Below are 14,935 nucleotides of genomic sequence, written 5' to 3'. Positions count from 1 at the left end.
TTTTATCACTAAATTGAATCTGACCCTCTATGTCTAATTTGTTTTTGACAGAAACCAAGACAGGTAGGAATCTTCAATGGATCCAGTAACAGCAGTGACATAAGGAGCTATACATACTCTCCTGAGGGGCATCAGCAACACTAACAGAGACAAGCAGGAGAGCCGGAACTCTGTCTTTAAAAATGTAACTGTAGTCTGACAGTATGTGCAGCTACTAGAAATGATTATCCCCTCACAATTCCCCTTGCATCTACAGTATTTTAAAAACCTTAGCTGCTCCTCTGAATTATGCAGTTACTCACATTGCCCCTTGTGTCTAATGATAAAAGCATTAAATGAGGAGTTAGGCAAAATGTTAAAATGTTAGGCACCCCCAAGTGACTTAAATCGCTTACCTTGTACCCCGGGCTGGTGCCCCTGTTAGGCAAAAACCGCACCAGCCCGGGGTACCTGCAGCGCTTCCTCCTTCCACTTTCTTCTGCGGCGAAATCCCTGGGCCGGCGCATGCGCATTAGAGTGAAAAGCCGACTTTGTTGTTAAAGTTCGGCTTTTCACTCTAATTCGCATGCGCAGCGCGCCAACGTGGAAGAAGGATGCGCTCGCTGCTACCCCTGGCTGGTGCGGTTCTCTCTTAACAGGGGCACCAGCCCGGGGTACAAGGTAGGGGATTAAAGTCACTTGGGGATGCCTAACATTTTGCCACCCTCAAGTAACTTAGGCTTTCCTTCTCCTTTAAGTGCTTACAGTATATATATTGTTTAGTTTTTGTTCAAATTTACACTTCCTTATTACACTGCCTTATACAGTGTAATTACATCTGAATTTATTTGTTTATTCAAAACATGTTATATAATCTACGAAATCTACTAAACAGTATCTAACCTTTTTGATCCTCACAATTTAGAGTTGCCAGAGTGTACAGCTTCACCTCTCTTGTGCCTGTTTATACATTTCTGTATGTGTTGCTACATGTGCTGGGATTCCTTCTTCTGGAAAAGAACTGATGAGTGTTGTGGGGGCCATTTTGGAGGATTTCAATGTCAGAAGATACCAGCAGTGTGGTCATGGTCCCCTAGAGCAGGGATGATAAACGTAAGGATAAGCGTAGCTCCAGCTGCTGTGAATAACAACTGAATCTTACCCACAGCAGGGGTTCTGGGGGATGCTACAGTAAGGATTTTAGTTGATCTCAGGGCCCATATGCCTTCACTAGCTTATAAATCTGTTTAAATTGCTAACATGATTTATAGAAAATATATTGTAAGAAATTAATTTTCGATTTACATGTCTTTAGTATGCATATTAGATAATTATCCTTATCCAGATGAGACATCTGCTTTCTGAAAAATTTACAAACTGATCAGGTAACATAACTACTTTGGCTTTGCCTTTAAGTTAATCAGAGTTTTCCTTAGCATAACAATGCAAGTTAATATTATCATTAATAGTTTCATCTTCAAAACTGACCAAAGGCTAATGATCACAATCTTGGCAAATGCTGTCTAATATATGATTATACATTCACTTTTAGGGTTGGGAAGTTTGGCGAAATTTGTCCTTACTGTCCAACCACTGATAAGGCAACTAAAATGTCACTGGCCAGACTGCCATAAGGCCAGTAAAACAGGAATGTTCCACACCCGTCTGTGCCTTCTGGTACAACTGTGCTTTCACACATGTAAATGAAAAACAACATGCAGAGTGACTAGGCATTTCTTGGCTAGAATACAAACATAGGGCTAAGGGTTAATCGGATTGCATTTGTCTACCCAGTGGAGTGTCACAGTAAGCCCAGTGCATGAAATACATGATATCTAGCATAATCCTTTGTTTGTCTTTTAAAAAAAAGGGATTTAAAATCTATGACTTCAGTAAAAAGATTCCACTTATTAAGAAACTTAAAATATGATGAAAAACAAACCAACAGCTTTTGCAAAAAATAGCAATTTGTATTTGTTCTCAAAATTTTCTACATTTCCCTTAGAATACACATAGGGGCTGATTTACTTACCCACGAACGGGTCGAAATGAGTCCGATTGCGTTTTTTTCGTAATGATCGGTTTTTTGCGATTTTTTCGTATGTTTTGCGATTTTTTCGGATTCTTTACGAATTTTTCGTTACCAATACGATTTTTGCGTAAAAACGCGAGTTTTTCGTAGCCATTACGAAAGTTGCGTAAAATCTGGCGATTTTTCGTAGCGTTAAAACTTGCGCAAAAAGTTGCGCTTTTTTCGTAGCGTTAAAACTTACGCGAAACTTTGCACCTTTTAAGTTTTAACGCTACGAAAAATGCGCAACTTTTCGCGTAAGTTTTAACGCTACGAAAAATGCGCAACTTTTTACGCAACTTTCGTAATGGATACGAAAAACTCGCGTTTTTACGCAAAAATCGTATTGGTAACGAAAAATTCGTAAAGAATCCGAAAAAATCGCAAAACATACGAAAAAGTCGCAAAATGTTCGTTTTCAAGTCGGAACTTTTCCAATTCGGGTCGGATTCGTGGGTTAGTAAATCAGCCCCATAGACTCAAGGGACAGAGACTGGATGACATTCATTTGTCTGTTGTGATTAAAATTTAGGATTTCTTACAAGACAAGGGCAATCCATTAGCAGATTATTCATTTTTTAAAAATAATCTATATTTTATTAGCTTCAGATGGTCAAAAGAAACTATGCATCCATAAGCTTGGAGCTGAGCAACAACCGATGGTGGAATATTTTCCATAAAACTACATAATGTTTAACTTTCGAAAGTTTTGGTAAACTGCCGTACACAAAACAATTATCACAACATTATCAAATTTCTAAGCATTAGATATTTCAATAGCCAATAAAATCAGAGAAAATTACAAAATCATATATTTAAAGACTATTTACAAAACAAATAAAGTACCAAATGAGTTTCCACAATAGCATTCATTAAATATATTGTTGACAAAAACATGCTCTAAAAGTTATTTTACTAAAAGGACCGGGGATTTGGATGGCTGTTAATGGTGGTAGAAACATCAAATAAATTAAACTAATTAAGCTTTTGATAGACCTAATGTTTCCCAAAGAATTAATGAAAACAAGCAGAAAATGGTCTGAAAAACCAGTTAAGTTTGTGCTGCAGTGCATTTCTATGGTTTTATACTTTAGGTCATATTATTCACCCAAGTATCAAATGATAAAGCAAACCTGTTTGAAGGACTAGTAATACAAGAAAATGAAAAAGCTCTAAATGCATTTAACCATCATGTTCACATTATCTGCAATTCTTAATAGTGTGCCTCATTTTTGAAAAGCATATTTTTGTTTGAAAGTACCTGCAGTTTTTTTTAGTTAAGGCTTTTGTGGCCCATTCACAAATATGTTTTATCAAAAGTTCCACTAAGCACAGTTTTCTGGATAGGGCCTTGCTTAGACTACAAATAAAAAATTATATATGTATATATATATGTAAAAAATGAGGTCATTCATTACAGATCTCATAGATATACAGTTACATAGTTAATTTGGGTTGAAAAAGACCAAAGTCAGTCAAATTCCCTAAATTACCTCCAGTGTATATACAGTATATACAGATACATTTGCGACCTATCGATACACTCACATACAGTATATAAAAATTCCATACTTCATATATTTTCTTTAAGCTTTTTAAGACCTTTTTTAATTCATCCAAGCCATATTTAAAGGAAAACTATACCCCCAAAATTAATACTTAACCAACAGATAGTTTTTTTAATAGACCACTTACCATAACATAATCTTGCTAAACAGGTATATATATCAGATAAATATATCAGTAAATAATGACTGAAACAGGGTTTACATATGAGCTGGTTTATGCAATATACAGTATTTTTTATAGAGACCTACATTGTTTAGGGGTATACTTTTTCTTTAAACACATTGACAGCTAGGTCTTAAAACATCACTGGAAAGGTATTCTATAACCTCACTGCAGAATAACTATTTTTTTTAAAGTTCAGTACCTCAAGTTAAAAGGGGTGGCCTCTGACCCCCCCCCACTATCTGTCTACAGTGTCCTCAAATGTACTAGTAAAGAGTACATTTGTACAAATGTACTAGTAAAGAGTTTATCAAAACTCAAAATGATGCCTTCATCCCTTGAGTTAATGCCCTTTTTAATGCACTTTATAGTCTCCGAGTTACACTGCCAAGAGTTATATGTTTTGTTATCCACAAAAATCCCAAAAGCCATCTCAATTAAGGAGGCCCCAAACACACAGTGCACACAGAAGTGCAAATATTTATTTATCACATTGAAACTCATTTGCTTTGCTTCCCAGTTCTCCAGTCAAATCTCTTTGCAAAGTGACAACATCAAACATGGAACTTGCACAATGTATTATCATCAATAAAAATTGACATGGTACTTTAAATGCCCACCTCGGTGTCATTAATATACAATTTAAAGAACAAGACAGACCTGTGCAGTACTACGCTAACACCGGCCCAATTAGAATATGTTCAATTTATCCATATTGAAATTTTATGATACAGGCCATTATTCCTCAGTTTAATTGCACAGTATACTTGTACATAGTATTTTTAAATATGATTTCATGTATTTTATGTTTTTCAAATGATATGAAAATACAGTCAAGAAAATGCTATAATTGATTGGTATTTCACTGATAGCTGAATGATAAGAGATATGATAATATGTGATATGATTAGAGAGTAATATGGTGCATACAACCATTTTGCAGTCTTACATGTTATTGGCACAGACCGTTACCTGTTATACAGCAGTATGTCTGGGACCCATATATGATCTGCTGGGAAGCGAAGAGTTTGAACTCCAGGATATTCTGCCTGATCCCAAGTTAAGTAAAAATCATTCCAGGTCTTAAAAAAAAAAAAAAAAGGTATATATTGGCATTTTTAGGTGATGCATTTTTGTTAGGTATTTCCTTAAATTAAATAAAATGTGCAGATCAAATATTCTGATAATCTTCATATCATATTCATAGCAAATTCAAGATATTTATATTTTGGTAAGTAATAAGAACTGCATGATTTTTAAGCAAGTGTACATCACAATGACCAAAAAAGAAGAGCAGAAGTGTTAGTTAAGTGCATATTAGACCATGGAAAAAGATAATTCCTTTCATTATACCCAGGATGATGTGCTAACTTTCGTGAGGGTCTGTGGGTGGATTCTGGGAGTATATCCCAAGTATATGAAAACTTTGTCAAAGTACTTTCAGTAAAGAAAGCAAAATGTAATAAAATATGCTAAGTGGTTGCTATGAGGTACTAGATCATTCCTGCAATTTGGGAAACCCTAGGTTTGGTAGATGCTTGCATACACAAGCCAAAGCAATAGTGCAGTCTGGAATTCCAAGCAGGGCAAGAATGTTAAAAAAAAACTATTCCTTATACTGTATAGTTAATCAATAATAAATATACTTACAATCTGTAGCCACGCATTTGTAATCAAAACTTGATTCTTCTCATCCTATTAAGGAAGAAATAGAAAAGAAATTACCTGGAAACTAAAGAAACTGTTGATACAGCAATTTAAATGTCAAAGATTTGTCAATAACCTTCCTATTCTTTATTGACTGATATTTTACACAGTTTTAAAATGCCATATGTTTAGCTTTTTAGACTTTTTTTTTTAAAAGTTAAAATATGTCTGTAAAACGTTTAGTCTCTTACATGGTCAGTCAAACCAAAACATCATAGCTTTGTATGTACTTAAATATAATGTAATGTTACCCTACAATGGTATTAAATGTGTGTTTGCTTTAGAAAGTGTAATTCAGTTTTACATTAATAAGCTAGGGATGTAGAAGACATTTAACAGATTTGCTTATTATAGTTGTTGCCTTTAATACTTGTGTGTAAACAAACAAGAGTCATATTTAATTCATTTATCTCTAATCATCTATAGAATGAAAACTTCTCTCCATTTTAAAAAATTCTGTTGGTGCAAAACAATATTTTATTTGCTGGCACTAGAAAAACTGGAATATTCTTTACATGCAAATACAATATTTTCATTTAACTGTGTTACTGGCCACAAATAAAAATCAATGAAACTCATTTATAAGTGTTTTCAAAAACATCACTGCCAGCAAATCCTGTAAATGCAAAACAGGTTTACAGAAGCAGTGACATTTGTGAGATTCAAGGACCCATTTTTAACATGCCTCTCCCCTGCCTCCACTCTTTTGACCTTCACTCTCTCCCCTCAGATGCTACTGAGTGGTACTTTATAATGTAATAATATAGAGAAGACTTACTAAAATATGTGCTAAATTGCACCAGTTTTCTATATCATTGAATTTGTGTGCCCAAAAAAAAGCCTTCATACAAAAATGGTTGCAGATTTGTGGGTTCACCCCATGGTCCAGTTTGCTCTTGGGCCATGTAGGATGTATCAAGGTAAAGCATTCCATAGCTGGGCATACAAGTGGCAAAGGCATATGAATAAATAATTTGTAATACTCTACTACTGGAAGGGCTGCAACTGTCAAACAGCCCAAACAATACCCTACACTGTAACATAAATGCAAGAGCAGAGTAACTACAGTAACTAACTATTGAGACAACTGAAGGTATGCCTGCATCTTGAGATTAACTCATTAGCCTTTCCTTCTCCTTTAAGAGAGGAGCTTTTTACAGATAGTAAAGAGTCCAGCAAATTATTTTTAGGTGTATACTACAGACCCCCTAATGTAAGTGAAGAGGAAGAGTTCCTGTTGCAAAAATAAAAGGCTGCTAGTTTGGGGCAAGTGATAATAATGGGGGATTTTAATTACCTTGATATTGACTGGATCAATAGTACTGCCAGGACAGTAAGGGGCTGATTTACTTACCCACGAACGGGTCGAATGGAGTCCGATTGCGTTTTTTTCGTAATGATCGGTACTTTGCGATTTTTTCGTATGTTTTGCGATTTTTTCGGATTCTTTACGAATTTTTCGGATCCAATACGATTTTTGCGTAAAAACGCGAGTTTTCCTATCCATTACGAAAGTTGCGTAAAAAGTTGCGCATTTTGCGTAGCGTTAAAACTTACGCGAAAAGTTGCGCATTTTTCGTAGCGTTAAGTTTTAACGCTACGAAAAATGCGCAACTTTTCGCGTAAGTTTTAACGCTACGCAAAATGCGCAACTTTTTACGCAACTTTCGGAATGGATACGAAAAACTCGCGTTTTTACGCAAAAATCGTATTGGTAACGAAAAATTCGTACAGAATCCGAAAAAATCGCAAAACATACGAAAAAGTCGCAAAATGTTCGTTTTCAAGTCGGAACTTTTCCAATTCGGGTCGGATTCGTGGGTTAGTAAATCAGCCCCTATATATACAATAGAGGAGTTTCCAGATAGTAACACTGATGGCTCAGCTCAGTCTAGTTAGTGGTTAATGCAGGGCTTGGTACATAAAGGTTAACTCAATATAAAAGTGAACAAGGCACCAGGGCCAGATGGAATACACACACGGGTACTGAGAGAGCTACATTCAGTTTTAGCCAGGCCTCTATTTCTGATTTTCTCAAGCTCACTTTTATCTGGTATGGTACTTATAGATTGGAGGAAAACTGATGTAATTCCTATATTTAAAAAGGGATTATGATCTCAGCCTGGCAATTATAGGCCTGTAAGTTTGACATCAAGCTATTTAAAGGCTGGTTAAGGGGTCACATTCAAAATTATATTCTGGAGCATTATGAGACAAATTTGATTGCTTTTAATAATGAGGTTAGTAAGAAGTTGAGTGGGGTGCAGTGGGGTTGCAGTAGATTTGATCTATTTGGATTTGCCAAACTTGATACAGTGCCCCACAAATGACAGCTTTCTAAGCTAAGGTCTATTGGTCTTAATAAGGATGTACTTGAATAGAAAACTGGCTACAGGATCGGGTACAGAGGGTGCTTGTTAATGGTACATTCCTTACTTGGAATAAGGTTCTCAGTGGGGTCCTGCAGGGTTCTGCATTTTGTCTGCTTTTATTTAACTTGTTCATTATTGAGGTATTGGAAGGTATTGGAAGTAATGGATCAGTGTTTGAAGATGATACAAAACTATAAATCCATCCTGGATGTGGCATCCTTGCAGCAGGATCTGGGCGGCTAAGTGGCAGATGAGATTTAATGTGGATATAATAATGTAAGGTCATGCACCTGGGATGTAAAAATATGCAAGCCTCTTATACCCTTAATGGGACTGCACTAGGCAAATCCATAATGGAGAAGGACCTTGGAGTCCTTGTAGATAATAAACTTGGCTGTAGCAAGCAATGCAAATGTCAGCTGCAAGGGCCAACAAGGTTTTGAGTGGTATTAAAAGGGGAATAGATTCACGGGAGGAGGGGGTTATTCTTCCACTTTACAGAGGGCTGGTAAGGCCCCATTTAGAATATGCCATGCAGTATTGTTCTAAAGTGTTCAAATGGGATATTATTGAATTAGAGAGGGTCCAAAGAAGGGCAAAATAGCTGGTAAAGGGTATGGAAAATCTCGGTCATGAAGAAAGATTTTCATGGGACAGTCCTGATTTTGACAGCTCGGCCCACAGTCCCGGATTCTTTCTGAAAAGTCTGTAAGTCTGATCTCCTGCCCTGAATCTGCACTGAATGGTAAAAAATATACAATGTTTCTCAAACTTAATTTAAAAAGTAGCTTTTGGCAGAGAGCCCAGAATACAGGCAACTCCTGCAACAACTGTAACTAATCAGGTCTAAACACGTCTCTTGGGGGAACTGAGACTTGCAGCTTAACAGGCAATTTCCCCTTTTTTTAACAAAACTGTAATAATACACAAAACAAGACCCCAAAACCCCCAGAAATGTGTTAAAACTTTAAAAAACATGTCAAATTTTGTAAAATGGGAGTGGAATTTAGAAGGTCTGGTCACAAAAAAATGGGTGTGGTCAAACATTTTTTCAAATGTTGGGAGGTATGCCAATAGGTTATTGCATTGGTAGGTTAGTTACAGTCTGTGCTCCTAAATCATTGGACAACCTTATTAAGAAGGGGTTGGATGGCTTTTTAGCAAATGAGGGAATACAGGGTTATTGAAAATAGCTCTTAGTACAAGTTGATCCAAGGACTGGTCCAATTGCCAGCTTTGGGTCAGAAAGGAATTTTTTCCCACTCTTTGGCAGATTAGAAAAGCTTCAGTTGTTTTTTTTTTTGCCTTCCTCTGGTTCAACTAGCAGTCTTTAGATGTAAAAGGTTGAACTTGATGGACATGTGTCTTTTTTCAAAATAACTTACTATGTTACCGTGTATTAGATGAACACTAAAAATACCAGATTATTTGATTTGATTTGATAATTTATCAGATATCTATGCCCCTCAACTTTACTACAAAAATCACCTGCAACATTGTGCTGTGACTTAAGGCTGGTGGAACCATGTTCAGTTTCTCACTATGGGTACACTAAGCTTACTAGAGCATGTCAAAAATCAGAGACCCTACCAGTAGGCATGTTCTCTGATTTTTCAAATGATCTGGCAACCTTAGCTATACAACTCTGATGAAAAGCAGCTGGAAACTTTCTTGTTTCTTCTGGAAATGAAACAGTTGAAAGGTCAATTGTGTTGGTAAATAATGATCACAAGCATGGCGTGTTTTGTATTGTATTGTCTCACCCACATCATCTTTTTGCACCTACTGCCCCTAATATTGTTGAGCCAGAATACTTATTGCACTGGAATTTTTCAGAATGGACATGTAACTGCATGCAGGCACAGATTTAGGTAATAGGTGGTGCCAGAAAATGCAGATAGCCTGTTTCCCCCATGTAAGGAGGAAAATCATGTATGCCCAACATGTGACCTTCTTGCTGCTGTTATATTACAGATCCTGCTTTATTAGTGGGATTATGGTAGTTGCAGTTCAGCAACAAGAGACCTACAGGTTTAACAGCCTTTATGTGTAAACTGAAATATCTATCAATAAAATATGCCCTTTGTAACCCCCTTAAGTGCCGCTGTGATACTGGAGTCCAAAGACAAAGGCATTATCTGCCCTGCCCAGAAACCTCTTCTGATCACATGTCTGCAGCTAAAATAAGAGTATCTGAATGTAGAGGTCATGGTAATGATGATGGACCTGATGCACTTGCATTCTTACATAGGACACTTACATTCTTACTGTAATCAAAACAAAATCAAAACAGTAAAATACAGTTTTAGAATGTGTTAACCAGATAGGGGTATTTTTGCATATTTACGCAAACTGAAGCTGCTGTGCTGTTAAGGTTATTTTCGGCAGAAACATGCATTTCCAGCAAATGTATAAGTTTGGTGTTTGCATGGCATCATAGAGAAATCTGCAGTTATGGATTCAGTGAGTGACTAGGTATGACACAATAAATGTTGGTTTATTTGGCACTGTGTTCAAAATCAGAAATGTGTCCCAGTTATATTTTATGCCATGTAATTGTTAGAAGGTTAGAACATGTAAATACATCTCTTGCCGCTATTAATGACAAGAAAACATCACATTTAAAAGGCTTTTAGCTTTCAAATTGGCAGCCCCATATAACTAATTATAGTTAATTACCTAGCACACCCTCACTTTGTTAGGTAGTCAATAAAATGTCAACATCCCACTAAGGATAACAAATTGTTTTGCATAGCACACACATAGCAAGGACCACCGTTAATGAGTTTTTAGACCATTCTACTAGGGTAGAATGGTATAAAGAGGCTAAACAAAAAACAATAAAATGGTAAAATACCTTTTACAGAGGTAAACTATTACCTTGCAAACATGTGTAAAAGAATTTCTAGGAACAAATGTAGCACTTTGGCTTATAACTTTCATTGGGCAATAATTAGCACAGGTGCAAATTTGATACAGTTTTTCTATAGCAAACAATCAGCAGGTAGCATTTCCCAGTTACCTGTTTACAAGCAAACTTATAGGTTGCTAGGGGTCACTGCACTGAGGCAAATTTTGTGCTTCTTATTACATACAAGGGTTGCGTTTTGGGTTAGTAAAAGCACATGTAATTTTAAGATAATATGGAATCAAACTACTTACAGTCAGTGACTACTCACATTAAATCCTTTTCACTTTAAAATTATATCTAGCACTATAAGCCTATTATTATCTAAATACTTAAATAAAAATAAGCAATACATTGTCAAAGAGTACAGCTAATTTCACTCTTTTGTTAATAAGAAAAGGCTTAAAACAGCAGTTGATTGTACTGTACATTGTACAGCAATGTGCCTTTGCCTGCATGGGGGCCCGCTCTCAAAGGGTAAAATCCAAATTCAACCCAGCATGTTTCTGTGACAAGCATGAACTCTGGCGCCAGATTCATTTCTTTGGGATCATGGAATTTAGTGGCCTGGGTATCAAATCCCCCAGCCATTCCAATGAGGTACAGTAGTTAGTAGACCAACAGAGACAATCAAAGGGGAACATGGAAACATTTTAGTCATTTATCCTTGTAATTTTTAATTGTGTGTGCATAAATATATATATATACATATACAGTATATATATATACACACGTATATAAAGTTCACTTATTATTACTTATTGAATTGCCAAAAATTCTTAGCTTACACTGATCAAATACTGTGCATTGCAAATGCAGCAAAATTAACATTTTGTGAGTAGAGGAAAATTTTGCAAATCAGGGATATTTTTTTAGAACATAGTGCATCCCCTATATTAACCAATTATTTCCACAACTCATGGCAGCAGTGCCCCTAACTACACAGTGCCCATCTTACCCCCTCAAATTTACTGTCAGAAACTAATGTGCTGTTAATATGCTGTGTGAGCCCTTGTCTTGTAAGTGGCATATTTGTCAAAACACTGCAGCTGACTAAAGGCAAACCCCATAGCTCTCAATTAACTTGTACAGGATTTTAGAGGCATATTTTATCAAATGGCAAAGTGTTCACTGCAGTTTGCCAGACATGAACACCACAGCTCTCTTTTCCCTTATAAAATGTAAATCTTATTTTCACCTCAATTTCAGAAAAATCCTATACAAGCAAATGGAGTGCTGTGGAACTTCATGTTCATCTTTTAATAAGTATAGCCATATTTGTTACTTCTTATTAGAGTTTGAATTTCTGTTTCTATGAAAGCAATAAAGGACATTAAAAGGACTATGTTTTTTTTTTTTTTTGTAGAGCATCCTTAGAGAAAATCTCAGGCTCCCACATCATGTAGAAAGATTAAACTTTACTATGTTATTATTTGTTATCTGATTCCAGGCAGTATGGGAAGACCAGATGGGTCACTACACATTATATGGGTCAGACACAGTATATTTGTGCCAAGATACAATGACAGCACACCTTGGCAGGGTGGTCAGGACAAAGTGCTGGTTTAGATTTCCTCACCTTTATACATTGCTGTTGAATGCATTATGCATGGGTCATTGGGCCATAAATGAGCCACAGAATTCTATCTGCAAAGCTAAACAAATCATTTTAATGTTAAGCTGCAACTGTCTGCAAACATTAAAAATAGGGAAATGAGGGAAGTAATGTCCTTGGCAGGAGGTGAGCGGTCTTGCTTGCTTGTGATTCATTTGCACTAAACATTTCACATTGCTGCTAGCTAAGGACTAAATCAAACAAAGCGTTGATAATTTTATATAAAAGTCTCTTAAATAACAGATGGTATTTGTATGGCTGTGCGCACATTAATAACACATTTCTCGTGATGCGGCAGGCTGTTTTTCTCTCAGGCACTAATGCACTTTCAAAGGATTATTAGCAAGTTTATTTTGACAGGAAAAAAATATTTCCTTTTTATGACACTGAAAGAACTAAAAAAAAACTGTCATCTTTCAACTTACTACAACCTGCACTCCTCCACTTGAGATTGAACTACAACTTCCACACACCCGAATAATCTGTGGGGTGCTTGGAGTTGAAGATTAACAGGACCTGGGGAGTAGCCAAACAGTAAGTTACTGTAAAGCTTACTATTTCCATTACTAGAAGTCTAGTAGGTCTGTCCTTTCCATGAAACTTATTTGGGCAGGACTAAAGGGCACATTTACTAAAAAATTTTAAGAAAATCGATTTTATTTTTATTCTAGATATTTTCTTGATAAGATGTACGATAGGTTAATGGCTGCTGGAGCAATTCCTGTTTGGGAAAAATAAAGAGGATTCATGGTAACGAATGTCCAGTTCTAACAGTACTTTTGTACATAGAATTTTCATACGACTGATAACAGCATTATCGTGACATTTTATAAATACAACAATGATCGAGTTTAATTCAAATTTATACCAGGTCAACCATTTATACCAATTCTATAATTTCTACCTGCATATCTGACGATTCAGCTCTTAACGTTAGTGGACTAACGAACTTTCCTGCAATGAATGGTTGCAGGAAAGATCGTAATTATAACATGTATGGCCAGGGTCGGACTAGGGTGCCAGGACACTGGAAAAAAACCCGGTTGGCCCTGGCGGCCCAGACCCTATGCCTGTTGTCAATCCCCCGGCTGCCGGTGTCCCCCCCTGATGTGTTTCAGTCATGCGTGCTTAGGGGAGGATGTTGGGAGGGGGCCCCTGCAGGGGTTAGCGGGGCGTGTCGGGGGACGGAGTGCAGAGGGGGCACCTTCGGGGGTGCGGGGCCCCAGGGTGGTAGCCCCAGTGGGCCCTGCACCCCCAGTCCGACCCTGTGTATAGTCACCTTTAGGCATGCATCATGTTTTTGACACGCACAGAAATTTTTTTGGATGCACGCAACTATCTTGTTGCACAGCCAATTTTTCTACGCCAAATTTTTGCAACCGTTTCGCAAAACAATCTTGGAAATTTGCTGCGAATCCATGCCTGACAAAAAATTTCGCTCATCACTACTGATTAACTGTAATGTTACTTCATTAGCCCATAATTTTCTTATTGTGCAATTAATGGGATAAATGGTCATTAAAAACATTGTACTGTGTAATACAATCAAACTAATTTAAAATACGTATTGATTTCCTACAATGTTAGATTAGATTAGACCAGTAATCATGTGGCTTAAAAAAACAACAAACAACCAAAAATTAGATCCTAGAAATAAACACAGTGTTTCTTTTTGCTATACATACTATTAACTTCTGAATGCATTATTTAAAAAAAACTTACAAGTTTGTATTTTTGTGTATGTAAGGGGTATGTTTTACCTGTGTGGTGGCATAGTGGTAAAAATTCCTTGAGAATTTTGCTAAAAACACAAATATGAAAGAGTAATTACAACTACTACAAATTATTATTGGAAAGCTAAGATTTTTTGTTTGTGTAAGTGAATATCAAAGGGCTGTAGGTGCCAAAAATAACATAAACTTTAAATCCTTTATGGAATAATATGGGTAAACTGAATGCATATATATTTTCCTTGTGCATTCCCTCCCAGGACTCTATTACCATATTACTGGCTCAGCTTACAGTTTTAATCTTGCCTTAGGGTTATGACAGATGCAACAGCTCAAGCACCACAGTTCAAGGAAGCAATTTAAATGCAGCTGCTTGCCCTACATTTTTCCTTCTGAGTTGAATGGGACGTGCACCAGATGGCCTATGGCACTTTGCAGATATTTTTATTGCACTTTGCCCATTTCTGTATAGATGTTGGTGATGTTTTGGTGATAATTAGAAGGCATGCCCAGGCCAATTTGTGTGCTGTTGCCCAATGAGCCACTAGTTACATCAAAGCCGGTTTCTAATATTTAGATAATAATACTCAAGCTCTGTCTTGTTCTCTAACCTTTCAACATGTTTCCCGAGCAACACTCCTGTCCTATGCTGTTTTTTTTTTTTAAATATGAGCCTATTACAAATGTTACCCTTTCCGGCAGACATACCTTAGTCCAACTGTTGTCCTGGCAGAACACCATTACATTCTAACCATCTTTCTCAGCTGGACCCTTACAAGTTAGTGAAGGAAACAACTTAGGAAGCTGAACTGTAAATCTTAA

At 36.6% G+C, this 14,935-nt stretch overlaps 1 protein-coding gene across 2 annotated transcripts in view; it reads right to left on the bottom strand.

Moving 5' to 3' along the window:
* LOC100487782 (neuronal acetylcholine receptor subunit alpha-7) overlaps nt 1–14,935 on the bottom strand; it is a 69,273-nt gene that overhangs the window by 37,186 nt on the left and 17,152 nt on the right. For both annotated transcript variants that reach the window (XM_031903408.1, XM_018097385.2), the window contains 2 exons: nt 5,432–5,476; nt 4,754–4,863 (listed from right to left, as the gene is read on the bottom strand). In XM_031903408.1, the coding sequence (XP_031759268.1) occupies nt 4,754–4,863; nt 5,432–5,476 (155 nt within the window). The remainder of the gene's footprint in view (nt 1–4,753; nt 4,864–5,431; nt 5,477–14,935) is intronic.

The sequence above is a fragment of the Xenopus tropicalis genome, chromosome 1, assembly GCF_000004195.4.
Source record: "Xenopus tropicalis strain Nigerian chromosome 1, UCB_Xtro_10.0, whole genome shotgun sequence".
Classification (NCBI taxonomy): domain Eukaryota; kingdom Metazoa; phylum Chordata; class Amphibia; order Anura; family Pipidae; genus Xenopus; species Xenopus tropicalis.
Note: the sequence above shows the minus strand (reverse complement) of the source record. Positions and strands in the feature narration are given on the sequence as shown.